The sequence below is a fragment of the Protopterus annectens genome, chromosome 3.part1 (assembly GCF_019279795.1).
Source record: "Protopterus annectens isolate FY-2018-M chromosome 3.part1, PAN1.0, whole genome shotgun sequence".
Lineage (NCBI taxonomy): Eukaryota > Metazoa > Chordata > Ceratodontiformes > Protopteridae > Protopterus > Protopterus annectens.
The window spans coordinates 1702409556-1702434788 of record NC_056732.1 but is presented as its reverse complement, the minus strand read 5'-3'; the positions used below and the strand labels follow the sequence as shown (position 1 = coordinate 1702434788).

The 25233-nt window shown below is 35.5% G+C and overlaps 1 protein-coding gene across 1 annotated transcript in view; it reads right to left on the bottom strand.

Moving 5' to 3' along the window:
• Positions 1-211: 211 nt before the first annotated feature.
• LOC122797837 (putative GPI-anchored protein pfl2) overlaps positions 212-25233 on the bottom strand; it is a 192060-nt gene continuing 167038 nt past the window's right edge. Inside the window, exons 14-20 of the mRNA XM_044066358.1 lie at positions 24946-24993; positions 8153-8200; positions 7619-7666; positions 4454-4501; positions 3920-3967; positions 755-802; positions 212-270 (exon numbers count right to left, since the gene is read on the bottom strand). Of these exons, the coding sequence (XP_043922293.1) occupies positions 212-270; positions 755-802; positions 3920-3967; positions 4454-4501; positions 7619-7666; positions 8153-8200; positions 24946-24993 (347 nt within the window). The remainder of the gene's footprint in view (positions 271-754; positions 803-3919; positions 3968-4453; positions 4502-7618; positions 7667-8152; positions 8201-24945; positions 24994-25233) is intronic.

Sequence of the window (25233 nt, the reverse complement as noted above, 5' to 3'; positions counted from 1 at the left end):
ATTAGTAATAAATATTTTTTGAAATATTAATTGAAATCCAATAATGGCAAACATGCTTGTTGAAAATATTTTCTTTTATGAGAAACCCATGTATCAATCAGTGAACATGAATATACTTAACTTATTTTTAGATTCTGTAGTGGTAATAATTAATTGTTTTGTGTGATACTATAAAATACTTCCACATGACCTCAGATAATGCTTTATTCCTTCATGTCTTACCTGGCTGTTGAGCTGAGACACTCTGTGGTGCATTGGCATCAGAATTGCCTGAAAGAGAACATATATAGAGCCTAGGTTAAATATACTGAATCAACATTTATTCATTTTATTGTGATATAAGAGGCCAGCTCACTCCACTATCTGAGGGATTTATTCACTGGTGTTACTTCTGTGCACATTCTGCATTTTACCCTTTATCTGTTTTTATTTATTTTTTTAGAGCTTTGCTGTCCTTCTGAACCTCAAAGAGATATATTAAGGTGCAGTGATTAGCATTTAATTTCAATTATTATTGTTTATGACTCTGTATTCAGTTTGTACATATTGGGATCACAAAGATCATCATGCAGTCTGAGAACGGTTGTCTGTCTTTTTAGTGTATGCTGGATTAGCCTGTAACTTGTACCTATAAATTAGAGGAATGAATTGAACCTGTTTTCAGATTCTGTGGTGGTAATGATTAATTGTTTGTGTGATACCATAAGAATATTTGCAGATGACCTCATTTTATATTTGTACCTTCACATCTTACCTGATTGTTGTTCTGAGGCATTCTGTGATGTACTGGTTGCAGAATTGCCTAAAAGTGAACATACAGAGAGCCTAGGTTATACAAACTGAAACAGTATTCATTTATTTATTTCGTTATAATATAATAAGCCATCTTATTGCACAATCTGAGGGCTTTACTCAATGGTGTTACTTCTGTACAAAATTTGCATTTTACCCTTTATCTGTGTGCCTTTATTTTCTTGCCCTTGAGTTTCCTTCGATGACTCTGACACACATTGTTACATTTAATAATGAGCATTTAAATTATTTAATTAATACACTTGTTATTATTTTCAGTTTGTGCATATGGGAACTTGAATTTCACCCTGCAGTACAAGTATGGTTGTCTGTAATTTTAGTGGATGCTGCAACTCCTCTTATTTTCCTTGTGAGTCTAAATCTGATAAAGTATGTATGAATGAAGGAATGAATTAAAAAATGCATGTGAAACAACCTGAATGTTTTTGTTTGTTGCTAACCTGATGGCTGTCTTTTGATTGGATGTAATTAACTAGTGTTTGATTTGTCTAAAAACATGGATGTAACTGATATATCCCCTGCTCTACAAACATGTGTAGTAGTAAAGTGTTACAGAGCTAATCTGAGATTTTGAAAGATGTGTAAAACTGAAATATGAGAATATATTTCATTTAACCAGTAAGGTTTCCACTTACTTTGATGTTAGTTTGAGCACTGTCGGTTGTAACCCATGAAGATGGGTTGTCTGAAAATTAGACTAGCGAACTAAGTCTAAAATTTTTAATAAATTACTTTCAATGCTTCACAGTTTGATGTGTTGAAATTTTGTTTATCATGTGACCTTCAGTTTATCACTTCATCAAGCAGTTTTGGGGAAATAGAGAATTTGGGCTAGTTTTCCTACCATCTACTGACCTGGATTGTAAATAATAGTCCATGATTCTTTAAGTCCAGTTTTCAAAGTTGTGGTTTAGAATTGTGCTTGGGAACTAGCACCTTGGCAAGGAGTTGGCCACAGGCTGCTATGATAGTATCAATATAAGTAGAACTACAGCATGAATACATTTATAAATTATATAATTTTTCTCTTATGTCAACAGGTACAAAATTACTACTGCAACTCATATATTTTTAAGAGTTCAGATGTAGGCTATTGGTTTGTGTGTTGATTGTCCCTGTAATTTTAGTCAGTTTGAATCCACTTATTGAAGAAGAATGCTGATTTTGATATACTGATCAATGCCCTATGTGAATGCAAAATGTAGTTAACATGTAAAGATTTTAGTAGTGTAGAAAAATGGAACCATTCAAAGATCTGTTTTTGTTTTACTAAGAACACGCTTTAAAAATTTACTAATAGCTGCATGAATATTTTGGTGTGTCCTGAAGCCACATTGCATTTTCATAAGTTTATTGTCATCCATTAAATATTTGGAGAATTACTGGTTGACTATATTTTCCAGAACCTTATCCACAAATTCAATGAACATATAGGGCATTGATTATGTATTTTTTAAGCAGTATCATTTTTAATTAGGGGAATAAATATTCTGTACAGTATTCAGATATCGGTTATCAACTCTTCTGTCTGAATCCTGTTTATGATGTCATGGTTAGCTGTGTTAAGTCTGTCTTATTTAGCAAGATGGGGCTTCATCCATATATCTGAGGTATGACTTGAATATTTTCCTGAGATGTTCAAGTGAAAAATGTTCTATTTTTAGAGTAACTGCCACTATCTATATGCTCTACTGCTGACATACTGGAAAGAGTCCTAAATAAAATGAGATGATCGCAGTTTGAATAGCAGCTTGGGTAGTGAAGGAGCTTAAAAGGTTAGGTAGGGGGAGGAGAAAATGTGAGCACTACAGTACTAGAAGAGGGTGGGCTGGCTTACAGAAGGCAATCCCAATGCACAGTCTGCCTGAAAACTGATATATCTGGAAAAGGATGTGAAAGTGATGATCTTATGCCAATGATGGTATCTCTCATGTTTATGTTTATGGAAAGGAGCAGAAAGAAACGGTGGACTGGTTCTCTTATCAGCTACCAGAGTGTCATTAAGAGCAGCAGAGAATATATTCCATTTATTGATTTCCAGAGTGGGCGGTAAGCCTTCATCAATGACCAGTTTGTGTTAGCCTGCGGTTCACTTTTTTAATCTTTCTGGAATACTTCAAGTTAGGAAGGAAATATAGTGTAGTTAGAATGATAATAAAATGCTCAATTGTTATATTCTTAGAGGGGGAAAGAATGTAGGAAACTTTATGTAAGTTATATTTCTTCTTTAACTGGTATTTGAGGTTCACTTAGGCCATTCATAATTTTTTGAGTTACTGTTGATACTTTTTAAAAAAATATTTAGCACTGCATAAGACACTGTAAGCACAATGACATTTCCTACAGATATGCATATGTGTTTCTATATTGTACTTTAAACTTGTGTATTACTAGTCCAACTTTCTGAAATGTAAATGCTATCCTAGGAACAGAGTGATTTGGAAAACCTGGTGTTAAATATTTAAAGTGTTTTTGGAAGAAATGCCCCTGCAATTCCTAGCATCATATACAGTGTCTGCCACATCCTTGCTACATAGATTAAGGTCCTCTCAAACCTTTGTTCCTCAGTTTTTTGGAAAGAATCTGAGATTCTGCAATCTCTGAATTAGAATGTGCACCCTGATTTCAAATTAAACTGCTGTTGATTTGTTTTAAGTTTACAATGATCTCCTTTAGAATTTTGAAGCTCATCTCCACATTTTCTGTAGGATGTTCTTATGTGTGTTTTGAGACACATCTTTGACTGCTGGAATTGTTGTATGGAGTGGTATTTGAACATTCCTTGTGAGTTATATTATTACTCATGTCTTGTATCTTTAAACGTGAATCCAAACTCTTAAGAATTTATAAAGGCATTGAAAGGAACAATCTTCCAGTTTAATATATTAGTAATAAATATTTTTTGAAATATTAATTGAAATCCAATAATGGCAAACATGCTTGTTGAAAATATTTTCTTTTATGAGAAACCCATGTATCAATCAGTGAACATGAATATACTTAACTTATTTTTAGATTCTGTAGTGGTAATAATTAATTGTTTTGTGTGATACTATAAAATACTTCCACATGACCTCAGATAATGCTTTATTCCTTCATGTCTTACCTGGCTGTTGAGCTGAGACACTCTGTGGTGCATTGGCATCAGAATTGCCTGAAAGAGAACATATATAGAGCCTAGGTTAAATATACTGAATCAACATTTATTCATTTTATTGTGATATAAGAGGCCAGCTCACTCCACTATCTGAGGGATTTATTCACTGGTGTTACTTCTGTGCACATTCTGCATTTTACCCTTTATCTGTTTTTTTATTTATTTTTTTAGAGCTTTGCTGTCCTTCTGAACCTCAAAGAGATATATTAAGGTGCAGTGATTAGCATTTAATTTCAATTATTATTGTTTATGACTCTGTATTCAGTTTGTACATATTGGGATCACAAAGATCATCATGCAGTCTGAGAACGGTTGTCTGTCTTTTTAGTGTATGCTGGATTAGCCTGTAACTTGTACCTATAAATTAGAGGAATGAATTGAACCTGTTTTCAGATTCTGTGGTGGTAATGATTAATTGTTTGTGTGATACCATAAGAATATTTGCAGATGACCTCATTTTATATTTGTACCTTCACATCTTACCTGATTGTTGTTCTGAGGCATTCTGTGATGTACTGGTTGCAGAATTGCCTAAAAGTGAACATACAGAGAGCCTAGGTTATACAAACTGAAACAGTATTCATTTATTTATTTCGTTATAATATAATAAGCCATCTTATTGCACAATCTGAGGGCTTTACTCAATGGTGTTACTTCTGTACAAAATTTGCATTTTACCCTTTATCTGTGTGCCTTTATTTTCTTGCCCTTGAGTTTCCTTCGATGACTCTGACACACATTGTTACATTTAATAATGAGCATTTAAATTATTTAATTAATACACTTGTTATTATTTTCAGTTTGTGCATATGGGAACTTGAATTTCACCCTGCAGTACAAGTATGGTTGTCTGTAATTTTAGTGGATGCTGCAACTCCCTCTTATTTTCCTTGTGAGTCTAAATCTGATAAAGTATGTATGAATGAAGGAATGAATTAAAAAATGCATGTGAAACAACCTGAATGTTTTTGTTTGTTGCTAACCTGATGGCTGTCTTTTGATTGGATGTAATTAACTAGTGTTTGATTTGTCTAAAAACATGGATGTAACTGATATATCCCCTGCTCTACAAACATGTGTAGTAGTAAAGTGTTACAGAGCTAATCTGAGATTTTGAAAGATGTGTAAAACTGAAATATGAGAATATATTTCATTTAACCAGTAAGGTTTCCACTTACTTTGATGTTAGTTTGAGCACTGTCGGTTGTAACCCATGAAGATGGGTTGTCTGAAAATTAGACTAGCGAACTAAGTCTAAAATTTTTTAATAAATTACTTTCAATGCTTCACAGTTTGATGTGTTGAAATTTTGTTTATCATGTGACCTTCAGTTTATCACTTCATCAAGCAGTTTTGGGGAAATAGAGAATTTGGGCTAGTTTTCCTACCATCTACTGACCTGGATTGTAAATAATAGTCCATGATTCTTTAAGTCCAGTTTTCAAAGTTGTGGTTTAGAATTGTGCTTGGGAACTAGCACCTTGGCAAGGAGTTGGCCACAGGCTGCTATGATAGTATCAATATAAGTAGAACTACAGCATGAATACATTTATAAATTATATAATTTTTCTCTTATGTCAACAGGTACAAAATTACTACTGCAACTCATATATTTTTAAGAGTTCAGATGTAGGCTATTGGTTTGTGTGTTGATTGTCCCTGTAATTTTAGTCAGTTTGAATCCACTTATTGAAGAAGAATGCTGATTTTGATATACTGATCAATGCCCTATGTGAATGCAAAATGTAGTTAACATGTAAAGATTTTAGTAGTGTAGAAAAATGGAACCATTCAAAGATCTGGTTTTTGTTTTACTAAGAACACGCTTTAAAAATTTACTAATAGCTGCATGAATATTTTGGTGTGTCCTGAAGCCACATTGCATTTTCATAAGTTTATTGTCATCCATTAAATATTTGGAGAATTACTGGTTGACTATATTTTCCAGAACCTTATCCACAAATTCAATGAACATATAGGGCATTGATTATGTATTTTTTAAGCAGTATCATTTTTAATTAGGGGAATAAATATTCTGTACAGTATTCAGATATCGGTTATCAACTCTTCTGTCTGAATCCTGTTTATGATGTCATGGTTAGCTGTGTTAAGTCTGTCTTATTTAGCAAGATGGGGCTTCATCCATATATCTGAGGTATGACTTGAATATTTTCCTGAGATGTTCAAGTGAAAATGTTCTATTTTTAGAGTAACTGCCACTATCTATATGCTCTACTGCTGACATACTGGAAAGAGTCCTAAATAAAATGAGATGATCGCAGTTTGAATAGCAGCTTGGGTAGTGAAGGAGCTTAAAAGGTTAGGTAGGGGGAGGAGAAAACGTGAGCACTACAGTACTAGAAGAGGGTGGGCTGGCTTACAGAAGGCAATCCCAATGCACAGTCTGCCTGAAAACTGATATATCTGGAAAAGGATGTGAAAGTGATGATCTTATGCCAATGATGGTATCTCTCATGTTTATGTTTATGGAAAGGAGCAGAAAGAAACGGTGGACTGGTTCTCTTATCAGCTACCAGAGTGTCATTAAGAGCAGCAGAGAATATATTCCATTTATTGATTTCCAGAGTGGGCGGTAAGCCTTCATCAATGACCAGTTTGTGTTAGCCTGCGGTTCACTTTTTTAATCTTTCTGGAATACTTCAAGTTAGGAAGGAAATATAGTGTAGTTAGAATGATAATAAAATGCTCAATTGTTATATTCTTAGAGGGGGAAAGAATGTAGGAAACTTTATGTAAGTTATATTTCTTCTTTAACTGGTATTTGAGGTTCACTTAGGCCATTCATAATTTTTTGAGTTACTGTTGATACTTTTTAAAAAATATTTAGCACTGCATAAGACACTGTAAGCACAATGACATTTCCTACAGATATGCATATGTGTTTCTATATTGTACTTTAAACTTGTGTATTACTAGTCCAACTTTCTGAAATGTAAATGCTATCCTAGGAACAGAGTGATTTGGAAAACCTGGTGTTAAATATTTAAAGTGTTTTTGGAAGAAATGCCCCTGCAATTCCTAGCATCATATACAGTGTCTGCCACATCCTTGCTACATAGATTAAGGTCCTCTCAAACCTTTGTTCCTCAGTTTTTGGAAAGAATCTGAGATTCTGCAATCTCTGAATTAGAATGTGCACCCTGATTTCAAATTAAACTGCTGTTGATTTGTTTTAAGTTTACAATGATCTCCTTTAGAATTTTGAAGCTCATCTCCACATTTTCTGTAGGATGTTCTTATGTGTGTTTTGAGACACATCTTTGACTGCTGGAATTGTTGTATGGAGTGGTATTTGAACATTCCTTGTGAGTTATATTATTACTCATGTCTTGTATCTTTAAACGTGAATCCAAACTCTTAAGAATTTATAAAGGCATTGAAAGGAACAATCTTCCAGTTTAATATATTAGTAATAAATATTTTTTGAAATATTAATTGAAATCCAATAATGGCAAACATGCTTGTTGAAAATATTTTCTTTTATGAGAAACCCATGTATCAATCAGTGAACATGAATATACTTAACTTATTTTTAGATTCTGTAGTGGTAATAATTAATTGTTTTGTGTGATACTATAAAATACTTCCACATGACCTCAGATAATGCTTTATTCCTTCATGTCTTACCTGGCTGTTGAGCTGAGACACTCTGTGGTGCATTGGCATCAGAATTGCCTGAAAGAGAACATATATAGAGCCTAGGTTAAATATACTGAATCAACATTTATTCATTTTATTGTGATATAAGAGGCCAGCTCACTCCACTATCTGAGGGATTTATTCACTGGTGTTACTTCTGTGCACATTCTGCATTTTACCCTTTATCTGTTTTTTTATTTATTTTTTTAGAGCTTTGCTGTCCTTCTGAACCTCAAAGAGATATATTAAGGTGCAGTGATTAGCATTTAATTTCAATTATTATTGTTTATGACTCTGTATTCAGTTTGTACATATTGGGATCACAAAGATCATCATGCAGTCTGAGAACGGTTGTCTGTCTTTTTAGTGTATGCTGGATTAGCCTGTAACTTGTACCTATAAATTAGAGGAATGAATTGAACCTGTTTTCAGATTCTGTGGTGGTAATGATTAATTGTTTGTGTGATACCATAAGAATATTTGCAGATGACCTCATTTTATATTTGTACCTTCACATCTTACCTGATTGTTGTTCTGAGGCATTCTGTGATGTACTGGTTATAGAATTGCCTAAAAGTGAACATACAGGGAGCCTAGGTTATACAAACTGAAACAGTATTCATTTATTTATCCCACATTATCCCACTACATAAAGCTGGGAACTCTATTGACTACTCTAACTATAGACCAATTGCTCTGCTTTCACCTTTAGCAACGATTATGGAGAAATGTATTCACCAGCAACTTGTACAATATCTCTCTCTACAGACATAATAGCAAACTGTCAACATGGCTTTAGACCTCATCACAGTACTACCACTGCTCTCCTATCCTTTGTAGACACCATCAACAGGAACCGCAACAACAACCTTCTCTCTTCTGCTCTCTTCATCGACCTCTCTAAAGCTTTCGACATGGTCAACCACTCCTTTTTAATTAACATTCTTGAATCTCTCTCTTTTGATAACCTATCCACTAAATGGTTTAGATCTTATCTTAGCAATAGACAACAAGCAGTTCTATGGGAAAACCAAATTTCTTCACTATTGCCCATTACCATCGGTGTTCCTCAGGGCTCCATTCTTGGACCAATTCTTTTCTCCCTCTTCATTAATGATCTTCATTCAGTAATCCCTCAAGCAACCTGCATTCAATACGCAGATGACTCCACCCTTATTTTTTCAGCATCATCCACTACTGAACTTATTTCACTTACTCAAAATATCTTCAACACAGTAGAAACATGGTTCTCTAGACGTTACCTCCTACTGAATGCCAAAAAAACTAAACTTCTCCTCTTCACCCCTACCACTCGGACCTCCCCCTTAAACTTCACCATCTCTTCAAATAATGCCACTATCGTCTCACCTGACCCTACGACAAAACTGTTAGGAATAACCATCGACAATAATCTCTTCTTTTGATCAACATATTAACAACACCATTAAAATAGTCAACAGAAAAATAGGATCCTTATATCGAATTAAACCTTTTCTAACTGCATCAACCAGAGCCAGGATTGCCCACTCCCATCTAATATCAACTCTCCTATATGCCTCACCTATTTTTACCAACGTTAAGAAAGTTAACCTTAACAAACTGGCAACTTGCTATAACAACATTGCCCGTTTCGCCACTGGTAACCCCTTCAGAACTCACCACTGTCTTAACTTGAAACTACTAGGCTGGCTGGAATTCCAAAACCATCTAGTAATTCCCCAACTCACTACTGCCCACAAAATACTGCACCAACCTGATAACACCCCTATACTCTCAAAACTGTTAATCCCTTATAATAATCTTAACTCCCTTCGCTCTTCTAGTAAACTCATGGCCAGTTTAATAAAGTCCAATAACTCAGCTGGCGACTCTCTATTCGCTAATACAGTAGGTAGAAGATGGAATCTGTTACCTAGTGATATAACACTGATCACATCATTGCCTCTCTTCAAACAAAAAATCAAACATTACTTCCAAAGTCACTGGCTTTGTTCCTGTAGTAAACCTGACTAACAATCTTACCTATACTCTGTTTTATCTGCCTCTACTTTTTCCTCTCTTTTAATTAGCCAGTCTGCTTGCTTAATCTATCTCTATACCAAATTTATGCTCAATGTATTGCTTAAATACCTCAGGTCTGTTTTCTTTATATTTTACCTACTCTTTTCCTTATTGCATCTATTTCTCCTCTCTTACACAACTGTCTCTTGTTCTCCTCTATTACCAAGTTTAAATCATCTGTTAACTTTCTAAGTCATTGTGTACTCTGATTTGTTACCCAGCATTAGATGCTACTACATCTATCCTTTTATCCATGAATTGTAATTCTTTTTGTAATTTTTTGACTAGGTACTTTTTTGTCATTGTTTTTTACTGCAGTTTTGTTCTGTTTTGTTTTTTTGTTTGTACTAGTATGTTTCTGTTTTTGTATTTGTGTGGAGCTTTTGTCCCCGGGCATCTACTGAAAATGGAAATATCTCCAGCTAGACTAGCCCGGTCAACAAATGTAAAATAAAATAAATAAATAAAATAAAATATTTATTTTGTTATAATATAATAAGCCATCTTATTGCACAATCTGAGGGCTTTACTCAATGGTGTTACTTCTGTACAAAATTTGCATTTTACCCTTTATCTGTGTGCCTTTATTTTCTTGCCCTTGACTTTCCTTCTATGACTGTGACACATATTGTTACATTTAATAATGAGCATCTAAATTATTTAATTAATACACTTGTTGTTATTTTCAGTTTGTGCATATGGGCACTTGAAGTTCACCCTGCAGTACAAGTATGGTTGTCTGTAATTTTAGTGGATGCTGCAACACCCTCTTACTTTCCTTGTGAGTCTGAATATGATTTATTTATTTATTTATTTATTTCACATTTGTTAACCTGGTTGGTCCAGCTAGGTAAGAATTTACCTGTTTTCAGTGGAGACCCGAGGGGAAAAGCCCCAAACATACATACAAATACATACGAATAGAGACAAATTAACAATATTACAGAGCAAAAACAATCATATGAATACAATGGATAAGAAAAACATAATGTACTCAATGGAATAGTACATAACTATATATACAAAACGTGTAGTAATAGGTTGTAACAGGAGAAACAACAACAATAAATCCAGCAGGTAAGCAGGAGGGGAAGTTATGGTTGTAGGTAATATAATGAAAAGAAACAAGGTATAATTAGATTAGTGGCTAGAAGAGGAATTGTGTAAGTGCAAGGGGCTTCAGATTTGAGGGAAATTAGAGTGTGAGTAAAAAGTAGAGAGGGGTGACTACACAAGGGGCTGTAGGTCAGAAGGGGGAATGATGGAAAAGAAGATAGTAGTAGAGAAGGGATGTAGTGATCTATAGGGAGGGTACAGAAAGAAGAGCAGTTGGATAAAGTAAGTTATAGAAGAGGAAAAAGGTCTTAAAGATCAGACTTAGTGGTGAAGTGGGTATGTGGAGGGGGGGGGTTAAGTAGGATGTAACAGGTACATGTGGGGTTGTTATGGAGGTACACTACCAGGTCATGTTTGAAGTTAGGAAGGGAGGTATGACTTCTAATATGTAGTGGAAGATTGTTCCAGGTAAGGGAGATGGAGTGTTTATAGAGTATTTTACCTATGTTCTTGTTGAGTTTATAGACTTGTAGTAAGAGTTTATCATGGTGATGCAGTGGTACTGTTGTCGCCTCACAGCAAGAGGTCCTCCATTTCAATTCTAGGGTGGAGTGCCTTCTGTGTGGAGTCTACATGTCCTCCCTGCTGTCGAGTGGCATTCAAAAGACATGTGTGAAATGGGCGTGCCTTTGTTGATGGTTGGGCATTGAGCTGGCACCTCGGCACCGTACAAATCTACTGCCAATCATTAGTGGACCGGAGCTCCACTGTTGCAACCACTAACCAGGAAAAGCTGAAAGAATAAGAAGTAAGAGTTTATCAGAGCTATGCTGGGATTAGGGGAGGAGTATACCAGGAGATCAGGTTGGACAGAGATGGACAGACAGAGTTTGAATTAAGTATTCTGAAAGCTTGCATCAGCTGACATTTGGTCAGATGGTGTGGGAAGTCAAGCCAATTTAGTTTTATGAGAGCGGAGCAGTGATGGGATTTATAGGGGCTGCTGCTGACAAATCTAGCAATTTTGTTATAGGTTTTGTCTAGTTTTGCCAGCAGGTTATTTTGTAAATTGGAAAATAGAGGAGAGCCATAGAGGAGGGCGGGGAGGAGATAGGATAGGGCTAGCAGTAGTTTTGAGTTGGGGGTCATGAATTTGCTGTTTCTGTATAGAATTGCCTTGTTTTTTGGTGTGTTTTCTTTATAGAATGAAGTATGTGGAGTTCTGGTTTGAGCTGGTCGTCTATGATGGCACCTAGTAGTTTAGTGCGTAAGTCTGGTGTTATGATGGTGCCGTTTAGAGAGGATATGAGAAAGGTGGATTTGTGGTCAGCTAGAGTTTTAGGTAGAAATAGTAAGAGCTTAGTTTTAGAGGGGTTCAGGATAAGTTGATTGTTGGAGAGCCACTTCTCAATAGAGTGAAATGAAGATAGGGTAGTATGGTGGAGGTTATTGATAGAGTCAGAAATGAGATCAGAGTTGAATCATCTATATACTGTATGATAAAGAAGAGGTTGCTGGTACTGTGTAGGTCATTGGTGAAGAGGTTGAAAAGGAGGGGGCTGAGAATTGAACCTTGAGGAACACCGGTCTGAACTGGCAGAAAGGGGAGAAGGAATTTTGCCATTTAACTGCTTGTAGGTGACTGGACAGGTAACAAGAACCAATTTAGAGTGGGGATAGAAATGTTCGGCTGAGAAAGTTTATGAAATAGAAGGTTGTGAGAGACAGTATCAAAAGCCTTTGAGAGATATAAGAAAAGGCAGGACACAAGTTTATTATTGTTTCTGGCCTCAGCTACAGTATGGGAGAAGGATAAGAGTGCAGTATTAGTACTGTGTTTGGGCCTGAAACCATGCTGGGTGTTGGTTAAAAGATTGTTTTGAGTAAGGAGGGAAAGCAGTTGAGAATGGATACACTTTTCTAGAATTTTGGAGAGGGGAGAAAGAATAGCAATGGGATGGAAGTTCGATGGTTCTGTGGAGTTACCTCCTTTATGTAGTGGGATAGTGTAGCATTCCTTCCAAATAGAGTGGATTCTTGGATTCAGCAGTTGATTAGAATGGAGACAGGAAGGGCTACAGAGTTAGCAGCAAGTCTTAAGACTTGAGGAGGTAGGTTAGCAGGGGCGGTGGAACAAGGTTTGTGTATACTGAGGCGAGTTTTAATATAACTAACAGATACAGGTTTGAGCAAGAAGGGGTCAGAGATGTTAGAGGAGTCAGACTGGGGTTGTGAAGAAGGTATGGTTGTGGTAACTGAAGTAACAGAACTGGAAGTGGAATTAGAGGTGGGGTTGGGGTTATTAGATGTGTTAGGTACTAGTTTAGAAATTGTATCAATGAAGTAGTGATTTAAATGGATGGCAGTATCTGAGGGAGATTGATTGGTAAAAGGTTTGGGGGTTGTGGGTGAGCCAGGGTTAAGAAAAGTTTTTATGGTTGACCAGAACTTCTGGGGGTTAGTAGTCTGCAGAGATTGGTCAGATAGGTAAAATTTTCTTTTGTCCTGGTTGACTCTTTTTTTTGTAAGGTTTCTACATTCCGTGTAAGATTGTAGGAGGGCAGGAGATTTGCTTTTCTGATATTGCTTCCAAGTGGCATCTCTTTTATGCATAAGGTGGAAGGTTTCTTTGGATAGCCAGAAGGCATGTTTAGCTTTGACTTTTATTTTCCTGATGGGGGCAGAGAATTGAGTATGTTTAGGAATGTCTGGTTGAAGTAGCTAACTGCATCATTTAAAGGTAGAGAGTATAGGCAGATCCTGTTAATATTTGAGGTGGGTGGCCTAATGGTTAAGGTGTTTGCCTTGCAAACACAAGTTGCTGAGTTTGAGTCTCACAAGGGACAATTGGCTAGGCTTAAAATGGTTCGCAAGAGCAATTAGCTTAGTACTAATCTATGAACCTATGAGAGAATTTTGTTGAAGGAAGTGGTATTGAAATTTCTTTGGTTGCGGATGTATTTTAAGAGGTGAGTACTAGTGAGATTGGGTGAGTACCTAATAATGTGGATAGGTAAGTGGTCACTGATGGAGTCCGATAGTATATCTGGCTGGTGGTACAAATTATGAGAATTTACGAGAATCCAGTCTGGGATAGAATTGGAGTGGTTTTTTGCCAAGGCGGGTGGAGGAGGATACAACCTGAGTAAAACCATGCAGGTTGAGACTATGAGACGGTGTAGTAGAGTTAACTGAGTTCCAGTCTATATTTACATCCCCAAGTATGATAGTTTCAAAGGGGATGTGAAGAAAACACCAAGATAAGATGTCTTCAAGGATGGTGATATTATTCCCTGGTGGGATATATATTGAGGCTATGGCCATTTTTTGGTAGTTGTTGAGATGACAGGTTACTATGAGTAGCTCTGCAGGGTGGAAGGTGGGAGTGGTAATAGTAAGGGGTAAGATATTGAGAGAGTCAGAAAAGTGAATGGAGACACCACCTCCCTTTTTGCTAGGTCTATCCAGTCTGTAGAAATTGAAACTGGTGGGGAGGGCAGATCTCTTGAGTTGAGGATGTGGGGTTTTAGCCAAATTTCAGAGAGAGTTAAGATGTGGGGGTATAGTGTTGAATGAGCGTGTGGAGTTCAGGCACTTTGTTGCAGATGCTCTGGATGTTAAGGGAGAAGAACTTTAGTCTTTTGGTTCTGTGTGTAGACATGAGAGTGGAAGGGGAGGTACTAGTGAGAGTGGAATTGCTAGAGGTGTGGGGGGAAGAAGTAGTAGTGCTAGCAGATGGAGTGGAGGAGTTGGAAGATAAGAGTTAGTTATTAGGACCAGGGTTGGGGTGTATATCCCCTGAAAGGAGGAGTGTTGTAGGATAGACAGTAAAGAGTTAGGTTGAGGGAGAGGATACAAAAATTTGGATTTTAAGTTTGGGATTTGTTTTGATGAGGGGAGTCATTTAGTTTTAAAGAATAAATAGTGTGGTAGAGTATGTGTGAATGAAGGAATGAATGAAAGAAGCATGTGAAACAACCGGAATGTTTTTATTTTGTTGCTAACCTGATGGTTGCATTATGATAGCATGTAATTAACTAGTGTTTGATTTGCCTAAAAACATGGATGTAACTGATATACCCACTGCTCTACAAACTTCTGTAGCAGTAAAGTGTTACAGAGCTAATCTGACAATTCTGAAAACTGGGTAAAACTGAAATATGAGAATATATTTCATTCAACAAGTAAGGTTTCCTGCTGCTTTGATGTTAGTTTGAGCACTGTCGGTTGTAACCCATAAAGATGTGTTGTCTGAAAATTAGACTAGCGAACTAAGCCTATAATTATTTTAATAAATTACTTTCAATGCTTCACAGTTTGATGTGTTGAAATTTTGTTTGTCATGGGATCTTCAGTTTATCACTTCATCAAGCAGATTTGGGGAAATTGAGAAGTTGAGCCAGTTTTCTTACCATCTCCTGCACTGGATTGTAAATAATAGTCCATAATTCTGTAAGTCCAGTTTTCAAAGTTGTGGTCTAGATTGGTGCTTGGGAACTAGCATCTTGGCAAGGAGTTGGCCTCGGGCTGCTATGATAGTATCAACTTAAGTAGAGCTACAGCATGAATACATTTATAAATTATATAATATTTGTCTCATGTCAACAGGTGCAAATTTACTACCGCAACTCATATATTTTTAAGAGTTCAGATGTAGGCCATTGGTTTGTGTGTTGATTGTCCCTGTAATGTTAGTCAGCTTGAATCCACTTACTGAAGAAGAATGATGCCTTTGGTGTACTGATGGATGCCCTTTGTGAATGCAAAATGTAGTTAACGTAAAGATTTTAGTAGTGTAGAAAAATGGAACCATTCAAGGATCTGTTTTTTATTTTACTAATAACATGCTTTAAAAACTTACTAATAGATGCATGAATATTTTGGTGTGCCCCAAAGCCAGGATGCATTTTCATAAATTTATTGTCATTCATTAAATAGTTGCAGAATTACTTGTTGCCTATCTTTTCCAGAACCTAAAGCGCAGATTCAATGAGCATATAGGGCAGTGATTATATATTTTTTGGCTATCAATTCCTCTGTCTGAATCCTGTTTATAGTGGTCATGGTTAGCTGTGTTAAGTCTGTTTTATTTAACAAGATGGGGCTTCATCCATATATCTAAGGCATGACTTGAATATTTTCCTGAGATGTTCAAGTGAAAAATGTACTATTTTTAGAGTAACTTCCCCTATCTGTATGTTCTACTGATGACATCCGGGAAAGAGTCCTAAATAAAATGAGATGTTCTCAGTTTGAATAGCAGCTTGGATACTGAAGGAGCTAAAAGGTTTAGGTAGGGGAAGTTGAAAACATGGGCACTACAGTACTAGAAGAGGGTGGGCTGGCTTACAGAAGGCAATCACAATGCACAGTCTGCCTTAAAACTGATATGTCTGGAAAAGCATGTGAAAGTGATGATCTTATGCCAATGATGGTATATCTCATGTTTATGTTTATGTTCATGGAAAGGAGCAGAAAGAAAGGGTGGACTGGTCCTCCTATCAGCTACCAGAGTGTCATTAAGAGCAGCAGAGAATGTATTTCTTTTTTTTTCAAAAAACTTTTTATTGAATTATTGAATGATAAGATATGACAGCAACAACAAGAACAATGAACATAAGATTATAAGATATTAGGAGTTAGCTGAGGTTACATAGCGTATACAAAATGCATTTAGCCAACTCATATACAGTATAATCTAATACAACTATATACAATATATACAAAGGCAACCGTGCAGCTCAACATATTATATATTAATGTATATATGAAGAGAAGATGTATATAAGTGGTATTGTAATATATGTATGCAAGTTAAGGGATGTCAAGCTATTGTTCACAATTTATTATATATAAGACATTTTCTAAAACTTTGTTGTTAAGAGCCAATTTTTTGGGAGTTTTCACTAATGTTTTTTTGTGCAGAAATGTATGATAGGGCCAAAGATTTGAAGTTGTTCCAATTTAATTTAGTGCGATCCAGCCAGTTTTTAGTAATATAGAGTTTTATAAGCGAGCATATATAGATTATCACATGTGTATCCAGTTTGGAAAGATATGTCACAGGTATGTGTAGAATTGCTAATTCCCAGGATAAAGTAGATTTATGATACCCCATTTTCTGTAAGCGCACTTTCAGTGAAGTCCAAAGTTTATGTGAATGGTAGCAAGACCATAAAATGTGTAGGAGGTCAGCGTTGGGGGAAGAGCAGCAAGTGCATGAAGAAGGTTTCCTAGCATCGAATTTATTTAGTTTAGAGGGAGTGTGGTACACATTATTATTTATCATTAGTTGAGTATAAAAAAGTTTCTTGAAGGGGGAGTATTTCAGAGTGCTCTTGATAGCAGAGATCTTCTGGTTTACAGATATTTGAGAGTTGTGTTTACTCCAATAGTTAGAAAAGAGGCAGTCTGAATGATGTGTTATTTCATTTAATAGATTATATGATTTGGATAACATTTTCTCAGGGAGTGATAAGGCTTGGATCACCGTGTCCAAATTGGAAAGATCTTGCTTGCTTGGCTTAATATGGGCGTATTGTGCATTGACTAGTTCTCGTAGTTGACATAGGATAGAAATGTATTTACCATTAATTTGATAAATCTTGTGTAGGTTAGTTGAGGTTTCATCCTTGTGTTTCAAAAGGTCCCAAATGTTAAAGTTTTTTATTATAGGGAAACTTGACAAATTAATTTGTGAGCTATTTAGCTTAATATTGGGATTTAAGTGGAGAGGCTGTAATAATAGAGAGATTTTGTCAAGGTTAACTAGTTTTAGTATCTCCTGAAATGACATAATTTTCTGTTTTAAGTATTTAGAGATTTTAAAGGTATCAATGACTTCCATGGATAGAAACGGAAGGGCAGCTGGGTTAATATTCTTGATTAGAATATGTTGATGCCAGATTTTGGTCCAGATAGGGTATTGGTTATAGTTGCTAGCATTTAGTTTAGAGATAGATAGCAGTTTATTAGCCGAAATAATTGAATAGTAAAGATGGAAGTTTGGTAGACTTAGTCCACCTTTACTTTTAGGGGTTGATAGTTTGGAATACGAAATTCTGACTGATTTAGGAAACCATAGAAATTTAGCTAGTTCTTTGTTAACTTTAGAGAAGAAGAATTTAGGGATAATCTGATCTGTGGCATTGACTTGGAAAGAAACTTAGGGAGAATATTAATTTTAATTATCGCTGCTTTGGATAGAAGTGATAAGTTTAGTTTTTCCCATCTACTTAAATCAAGCAATATTGATGACCATATTTTTGTCAGGTTATTTTGAAATGTAGAGAGACCATTATGTTCAATATGAATCCCTAGATACTTAATACTGTTAGTAATTTGAAAAGCAGAGTCAGGGAATAGGTATGGTTTATGAGCAAGGGGATTTAAAGGAAAGATGTGTGTTTTATGGGAGTTGATCTGGTAATCCGAGGCCTGTGAGAATCTATCTATGGCATTTACTAATTTTGTAAGGTCTGTATTTGGTGTTTGAAAGTATAGCACTAAATCATCAGCGAAAACCGACAGGAGAATTTTGGTGTTCAAGATTTTGGGTATCTTATGAAAAGAGTTTTGCACTATACATAATAATAGTGGTTCTATGTATATATTAAAGAGAAAATGGGATAATGGACATCCCTGTCTAGTGCCATTTGTGATCTTTATGGGATTGGATGTAATTTTGTTAATATAAAGGAGGGTGGAAGAGTCTTTGTATAGGGTTTTAATCAAATCTATAAATGTGATGGGTATATTAAAGCAGACCATGGTTTGGAAAAGAAACTCCCAGTTCACTCTATTAAAAGCTTTCGATGCATCAAGAGTCAGTGCATAGTATGGATTGTTATCTGATTTGGTAAATTGTATAAGAAAGTCCAGTGTTAAAGTATTGTCCCATGCATGTCTGTGGGACATAAAGCCTGCTTGATCTGGAGAAATTATTGATGGTAAGACTTTTTTCAATCTGTTAGCTAGAAGAGAGGCTAAAATTTTAATGTCTATATTAATTAAGGAGATGGGTCTATAATTATGAGGATCAGTTCTATCTTTATTGTTTTTCAGGATTAGTATGGTTTTTGAGATGTTCCAATGTAGATCTGATATATCATTTATTTTTATGTAGTTATAGACTTTAAGAAGGAAAGGTGCAATCACTTGCTTGAGGGTTTTGAAAAATTCAGCTGTAAAGCCATCTGGGCCTGGTGATTTACTAGGTTTGAGTCTATCAATGGACTCAGAAATCTCTTGGAGGCTTAACGGAGCAGAGATCATGTTCTGTTGTTCTTCGTTCAGTGTAGGAAGTTTAATAGAATTTATATAGCTATCTATATGTTGTTTTATCATAGGATCAGTTTCTTTGGAGTAAAGCTTGTATATAATGAAGTGAAGAGTTGCATAATTTCCCCATCAGTATTATACATCTTATTCTTGTATTGTATAGGTGATATCCTAGGAAGGGTATAGTTATTTTTAATTATTCTAGCTAATACTTTAGAGGGCACTTGAGCCCATTCAGAGTAAGTAGCTAGATGTCTTTGTTCTAGGATAGAAAGATTGTGTTGGTGTAAGAGTAGTAGTGCTTTTTGAGCATACAGAATTTGTTTATAATAAGAAGGATTTGGGCTTTGTCTATGTTGGTTTTCAAGGGTCTGGATCCTTAGTTTTAAGAAAGAGTCTTTATTACTATATTGCTTTTTAAGATAGGAGGCTTTATTGATTAATAAGCCCCTTAGGCTTGCTTTACAAGCGGCCCATTGTATATCGTAGGGGATATCTGTTGTGTCCAGATTATTGCACATTTCCTGTATTATTTCAGTGATTAATTTATGGACCTCTTTGTTAGAGAGAAGATTGTTTTTCAATGACCACATGTTGTGTGTGGACTTGTATGATGATTTAGAAGCAAGATTAAGTCTTAATGATATTCTTGAGTGGTCCGAGAGAAATCTGGGCTCTAGAGCAAAGTCAACTATCAGGTGCGAAAGAGGATCAGATATAAGGAAGAAGTCTAATCTTGACCATGCTTTATAGCATTTTGAATAATATGTGTATATATCCTTTCGGTTTGAGTATTTTGCTAATGATATCGGATCCATAAGATCAAGATCAATCATTAGATCTTCAAGGGCCATGGAAGCTTGGTAATTATAAAAGGGCAATCTACTGGTGCGATCTATATCAGGATTAAGAATAGCATTCCAGTCCCCACCCACAATGATATAATGGTCCTTGAATGACGAAAGAATATTGTATATCTGAAGAATAAAAATATGTTGATGGTTGCAGGGACCATAAAGGTTAAGAACTAAGACTGGTCTGTCAATGTTTTGTATATTAGTAATAAAGTAGCACCATCTTCCATTTGTGTCATATTTCTCATCTATAATAACTCCTTGGAAGTTTTGTTTTATTATAATGGCCACCCCCTTGAGTTGGAGCTGTCTCCTGCCGCTATTATTTTTTTAACCCACTTCTTGGTCTTTTCTTTGTACCATTCATCTCTAAGTAGATGTGTCTCTTGTAGGAAGCATATATTGGCTTGGGACTTAAATATTAAATGGAATAGCAATGTTTTCTTAGCTTTGTTATGTAGCCCTCTCACATTCCATGAATCAATATTTAGGGGCTTTATCATAAATGTTTGAAAATTTGTGAAGAGAGAGATAAGTAGTTTGTATTATTGGCATACTAAGGGGGTTAGAGAGCTTGGTCCCAGTGCGGCTAATGTTATGTATGCTGTTGATTTTCAGAAGAGCTGCTATCATTGTCTCCAAACATTCCCTCACAACAACCCCGGTGCCTACCCACCCTGCCCTATCTATGAAGGAAATGCAAAGACATAGATGTGAGAAGTTAGTAATCTTGGTTGCCCATACAATCAAGACATCTAATGTAATCCTACAATAAGTCCTGAAAAGGACTATTATTACAGTTTGAAAAACTATACATATATACAAAGCCATGAAAGGCAAAATGCCCGCCATCCTATAATCCCCTTAGTTCACATACTCCAAATTAATCTGATTATACAATAGCAGTTAAATATTTTGTGCATCTAGCCAGAAAGTGTGTAGATATACTAAGAAGTGACTATTAAGCTCTAAGATGTACAACTAAGCCATGTTATATCAAGCATGCTAGAGTTATAAAGGGCATGGTGTCTAACAGTAGGAGGCATATGCATTTTGACAATACTTAATCGTCCCTTCAAATTTTACTTGTCAAACCTAACTACAAGCCAGCCATTAATCTGACAGAATGTGTAGTAGCACATTGACCTCGATTAGGCTTGCTTAATTTTACCATTTAAACGAGGCCATAACTTTCAAAAGTAGATTATTATATAGCCGACATTTAACATAATTCTGTCACTAGACTATAACCGAGGTTATTGAAGTCTGATGTCCTCTCAATTATTTGGTAATATATTTTATAAGCATGTACGTACAAAGTGGGACGTTACCTGTGAGAAGATATAATATTTACACAGAGAGAGGAACACATATATTAATATACTGAGAGATGATTGCGATTCAGCATATTATCTTTCACCTGAATCTATTGAGTATCAACCCTTTACCTAGGTAATATTCATAGGTTGCCTCCCCACTTAATCAGACTTATTGTTACTGATTTTCCTAATACATATGAAAAAGATAACACATATTCTACTATGTATAATAAAGAAAAAATATTCCATCTTTAACATAACGCATTTCCTATCAGCGATATAACATAGTTATTTCTCTCAGATTCTGGGGACAGCAATACACTAAAAGTTCTGTAGAAAAGCTCAGTATATCCTGCAGAATATTGAGAATGTAATTAATCCGAGCTAAAGATGTGATTAACGGTCTACAGATGTGTAGTAAATATTAGTCATCAGGAATTAAATCAAAATATAAAATTCAAGTAGTCAAGAGAATCATATCAAACATGTGCGTATTCATAAAGTTACAGTTAACTTATCATCGTCCCCTTCAGAGAATGCATATGAGGGAGATATGACATTTAGGATAGAGACACATACATTTTAAGCAATTACCATGAATTTTCAACCATGTATTTTTGGGCTGTAGACATCCAGATCTACTATACATCTAAGACAGTTTTCCACTGTTAAACATCTTCGCACCAAGCAGGGTATTATTAGATCTCTTGCTTCCTAGATAAATTAGAGAAATCGAAAGAAACACATATATCTCTATCTGACAATATAAATAGTATAAATGATTTTTGTAAAATATACCCCTTTTTTTTTATAAAAAGGGTGAAAATTGATGGAGTGTGGAGCTCTACTGCAGCTATCATATCCATCTCTTGGCGAGCATGTGACTGTTCAAGCTAACCAGTGATATTATGGGTATGCGCATGCCCAGCACCTGTAAGTGGAAGACTTTAGGACCATATAGAGAGTTGAACAGTTTGCCATACCATCGCAGTGCTTATATCTTAGGTTTTATCCTCTGTTCAGAGTGGGGCAGCGTACTTGCGAAATAAGTGATCCATCGAGAGTTCACAGAGAAGTTTGGAATCTGTAAACATAAGAAGTTTGTGCTAATACATGCCAAGCTAGTGACGATGTAAAGAAAAGAACTGCTATAATAGAACTGAAATGAAGATCCGGTGGTGTTCCCCATTCATACTTCGAGTTTGCTGGTTGAATGAAATGAAGGTTCCCATTGCATTAAACAGCTGATGGCTGCTGCGCAATATAAGAAAGTCAATGAATGAGGAATAAAAAATAAAAATGAATAGAAAGATCAAGAATTTGTATATAGCCTCATTCTTTTTCCTTTATATTCTGATTAGGTTCAGTCTTATGTATAGAGAATATATTGTGTAGATTAGTTATAGAATTAATATTTAAGCTTCATGTTAGATGCGTTTCCATTAGCCAGAGGCAGTAGCAGGCAATTCATTGAATAAGTTTTGAAATATAGCTTTGGCTTCTTGTGGATTAGATGCTGAGTGCCTCTTATCTTTGTGTATAAAGGATAATGTGTTTGGGTAGCGCATCTGGAATTTAATACCCCTCTTGATTAAGTCTGCACAGTATGGAGTCAGTTTTTGTCTGTTCAATTTAATTTGAGGGGGTAAATCTTGTGAGAAGGTAAGCTTGTGTTTGTTCCATACAAATTGCTTCTGATTTCTGGCTGCTTCTAATATTTTTTGAGTATCCTGGAAATTTAATATTTTTGTGTAAATAAGCCTTGGCGTAGTAGCATCCTGACGGGCGCACAAAGCTCTATGTGCTCTCTCTACAATTAGGCTCTCTGTATTTCTGTCATTATTCAACAATGCCAAGAATATTTGTTTTGTAGTTAACAGTAGGTTTTGGCTTTCATAGGTTTCTGGTAAGCCTCTTATTATTATGTTATTTCTGTGACTTCTCACTTCTAAATCAAGTATTTTAGTTTGCATCTCAATGATAATGGTGTCTTTGGCACGTAAGTCTTTATTTATTGACTCTAATATTATTTCATTAGCTTGACTTTTGTTTTCAAGTATGTCAATTCTTTCAGTAGTCTGCCTGAGTGATTTGCCAAAGTCAGTGAGTTGCTCTGAAAAGCTTTGTATGGCATTTTGAATGGGTTGTAATGCCAACTTTAAATCTTCAAGATGAAAATTTGTGTCACTTTTCTCTTTGCCATTTACTTTGGTATTATCGGTACCTTGTTTGGCTGTTCTTAATCTTTTTGAACCGGAGTCTTTTTCTGGTGAGAGCAATGAGGAAAACTTGGCCTTTGTTGTTTGAGTCTCCATGCTGTCAGAGTTGCCAGCCATACCCAGAATATGAATGTGGCAGCAGGATAGTTGACAGGGATGAGGGCCCCTTATATGCACGTGGCACAAGTCTCGAAGGCCACAAAAGATTTGAGACGGATTAATTTATAACTTTGAGGTATTTTTGATAGAAAAACAGTCGGGACACAGTATTAAGGCCCGCTGTACCTTCTTATTAAACTCCTGAAGCAAAATCTGGCTAAAAGAGCGTTTGAATTTGGCGGTATTTTCAAGCGTGTTAGGAGCGCTGTGAAACAGGGTGCAACCTAGACAACATCCATCTTGGAAAGCAGAGAATGTATTTCATTCATGGAATTCCAGAGTGGGCAGTAAGTCTTCCGTAATGACAAGGTAGTGTTAGCCTGTGGTTCACTTTTATAATCTTTCTGGAATACTTCAAGTTAGGAAGGAAATATAGTGTACTTAGTCTGGTAATAAAATGTTCAATGGTTCAATTCTTAGAGGAGGAAAGAATGCAGGAAACTTTATGTAAGACATATTTCTTCTGTAACTGGTATTTGAGGTTCACTTAGGCTAGTCATTACTTTTTGAGTAACTCTTGATACTTTTTAAAAAATCTAAATCTACTTTTTAAAAAAAATATTTATCACTGCATAAGACACTCTAAGCACAATGACATTTCCTGCAGATATACATATGTGTTTCCATATTGTACTTAAAACTTGTGTATTACTAGTCCAACTTTCTGAAATGTAAATGCTGTCCTAGGAACAAAGTGAATTGGAAAACCTGCAGTTAAATATTTAAAGTGTTTTTGGAAGAAAGTCCCCTGCAATTCCTAGCATCATATACAGTGTCTGCCACATCCTTGCTACATAGATTAAGGACCTCTGAAACCTTTCTTCATCATTTGTTTGGAAAAAATCTGAGATTCTGCAATCTCTGAATTAGAATGTGCACCCTGATTTCAAATTAAACTGCTGTTGATTTGTTTTAAGTTTACAATGATCACCTTTAGAATTTTGATGTTCATCTCCACATTTTCTGTACGATGTTCTTATGTGTGTTTTGAGGCACATCTTGGACTACTGGAATTGTTATATGGAGTGGTATTTGAACATTCCTTGTGAGTTATATTATTACTCATGTCTTGCATCTTTAAACATGAATCCAAACTCTTAAGAATGTATAAAGGCATTGAAAGGAACAATCTTCCAGTTTAATATATTAGTAATAAATATTTTTTGAAATATTAATTGAAATCCAATAATGGCAAACATGCTTGTTGAAAATATTTTCTTTTATGAGAAACCCATGTATCAATCAGTGAACATGAATATATTTAACTTGTTTTTAGATTCTGTAGTGGTAATAATTAATTGTTTTGTGTGATGCCATAAAATACTTGCGCATGACTTCAGATTATACTTTATTCCTTCATGTCTTACCTGGTTGTTGAGCTGAGACACTCTGTGGTGCACTGGCAGCAGAATTGCCTGAAAGAGAACATATATAGAGCCTAGGTTAAATATACTGAATCAACATTTATTCATTTTATTGTGATATAAGAGGCCAGCTCACTCCACTATCTGAGGGATTTACTCACTGGTGTTACTTCTGTGCACATTCTGCATTTTACTCTTTATCTGTTTTTTTTTTTTTTTTTTTTTTAGAGCTTTGCTGTCCTTCTGAACCTCAAAGAGATATAATAAGTTGCAGTGATTAGCATTTAATTT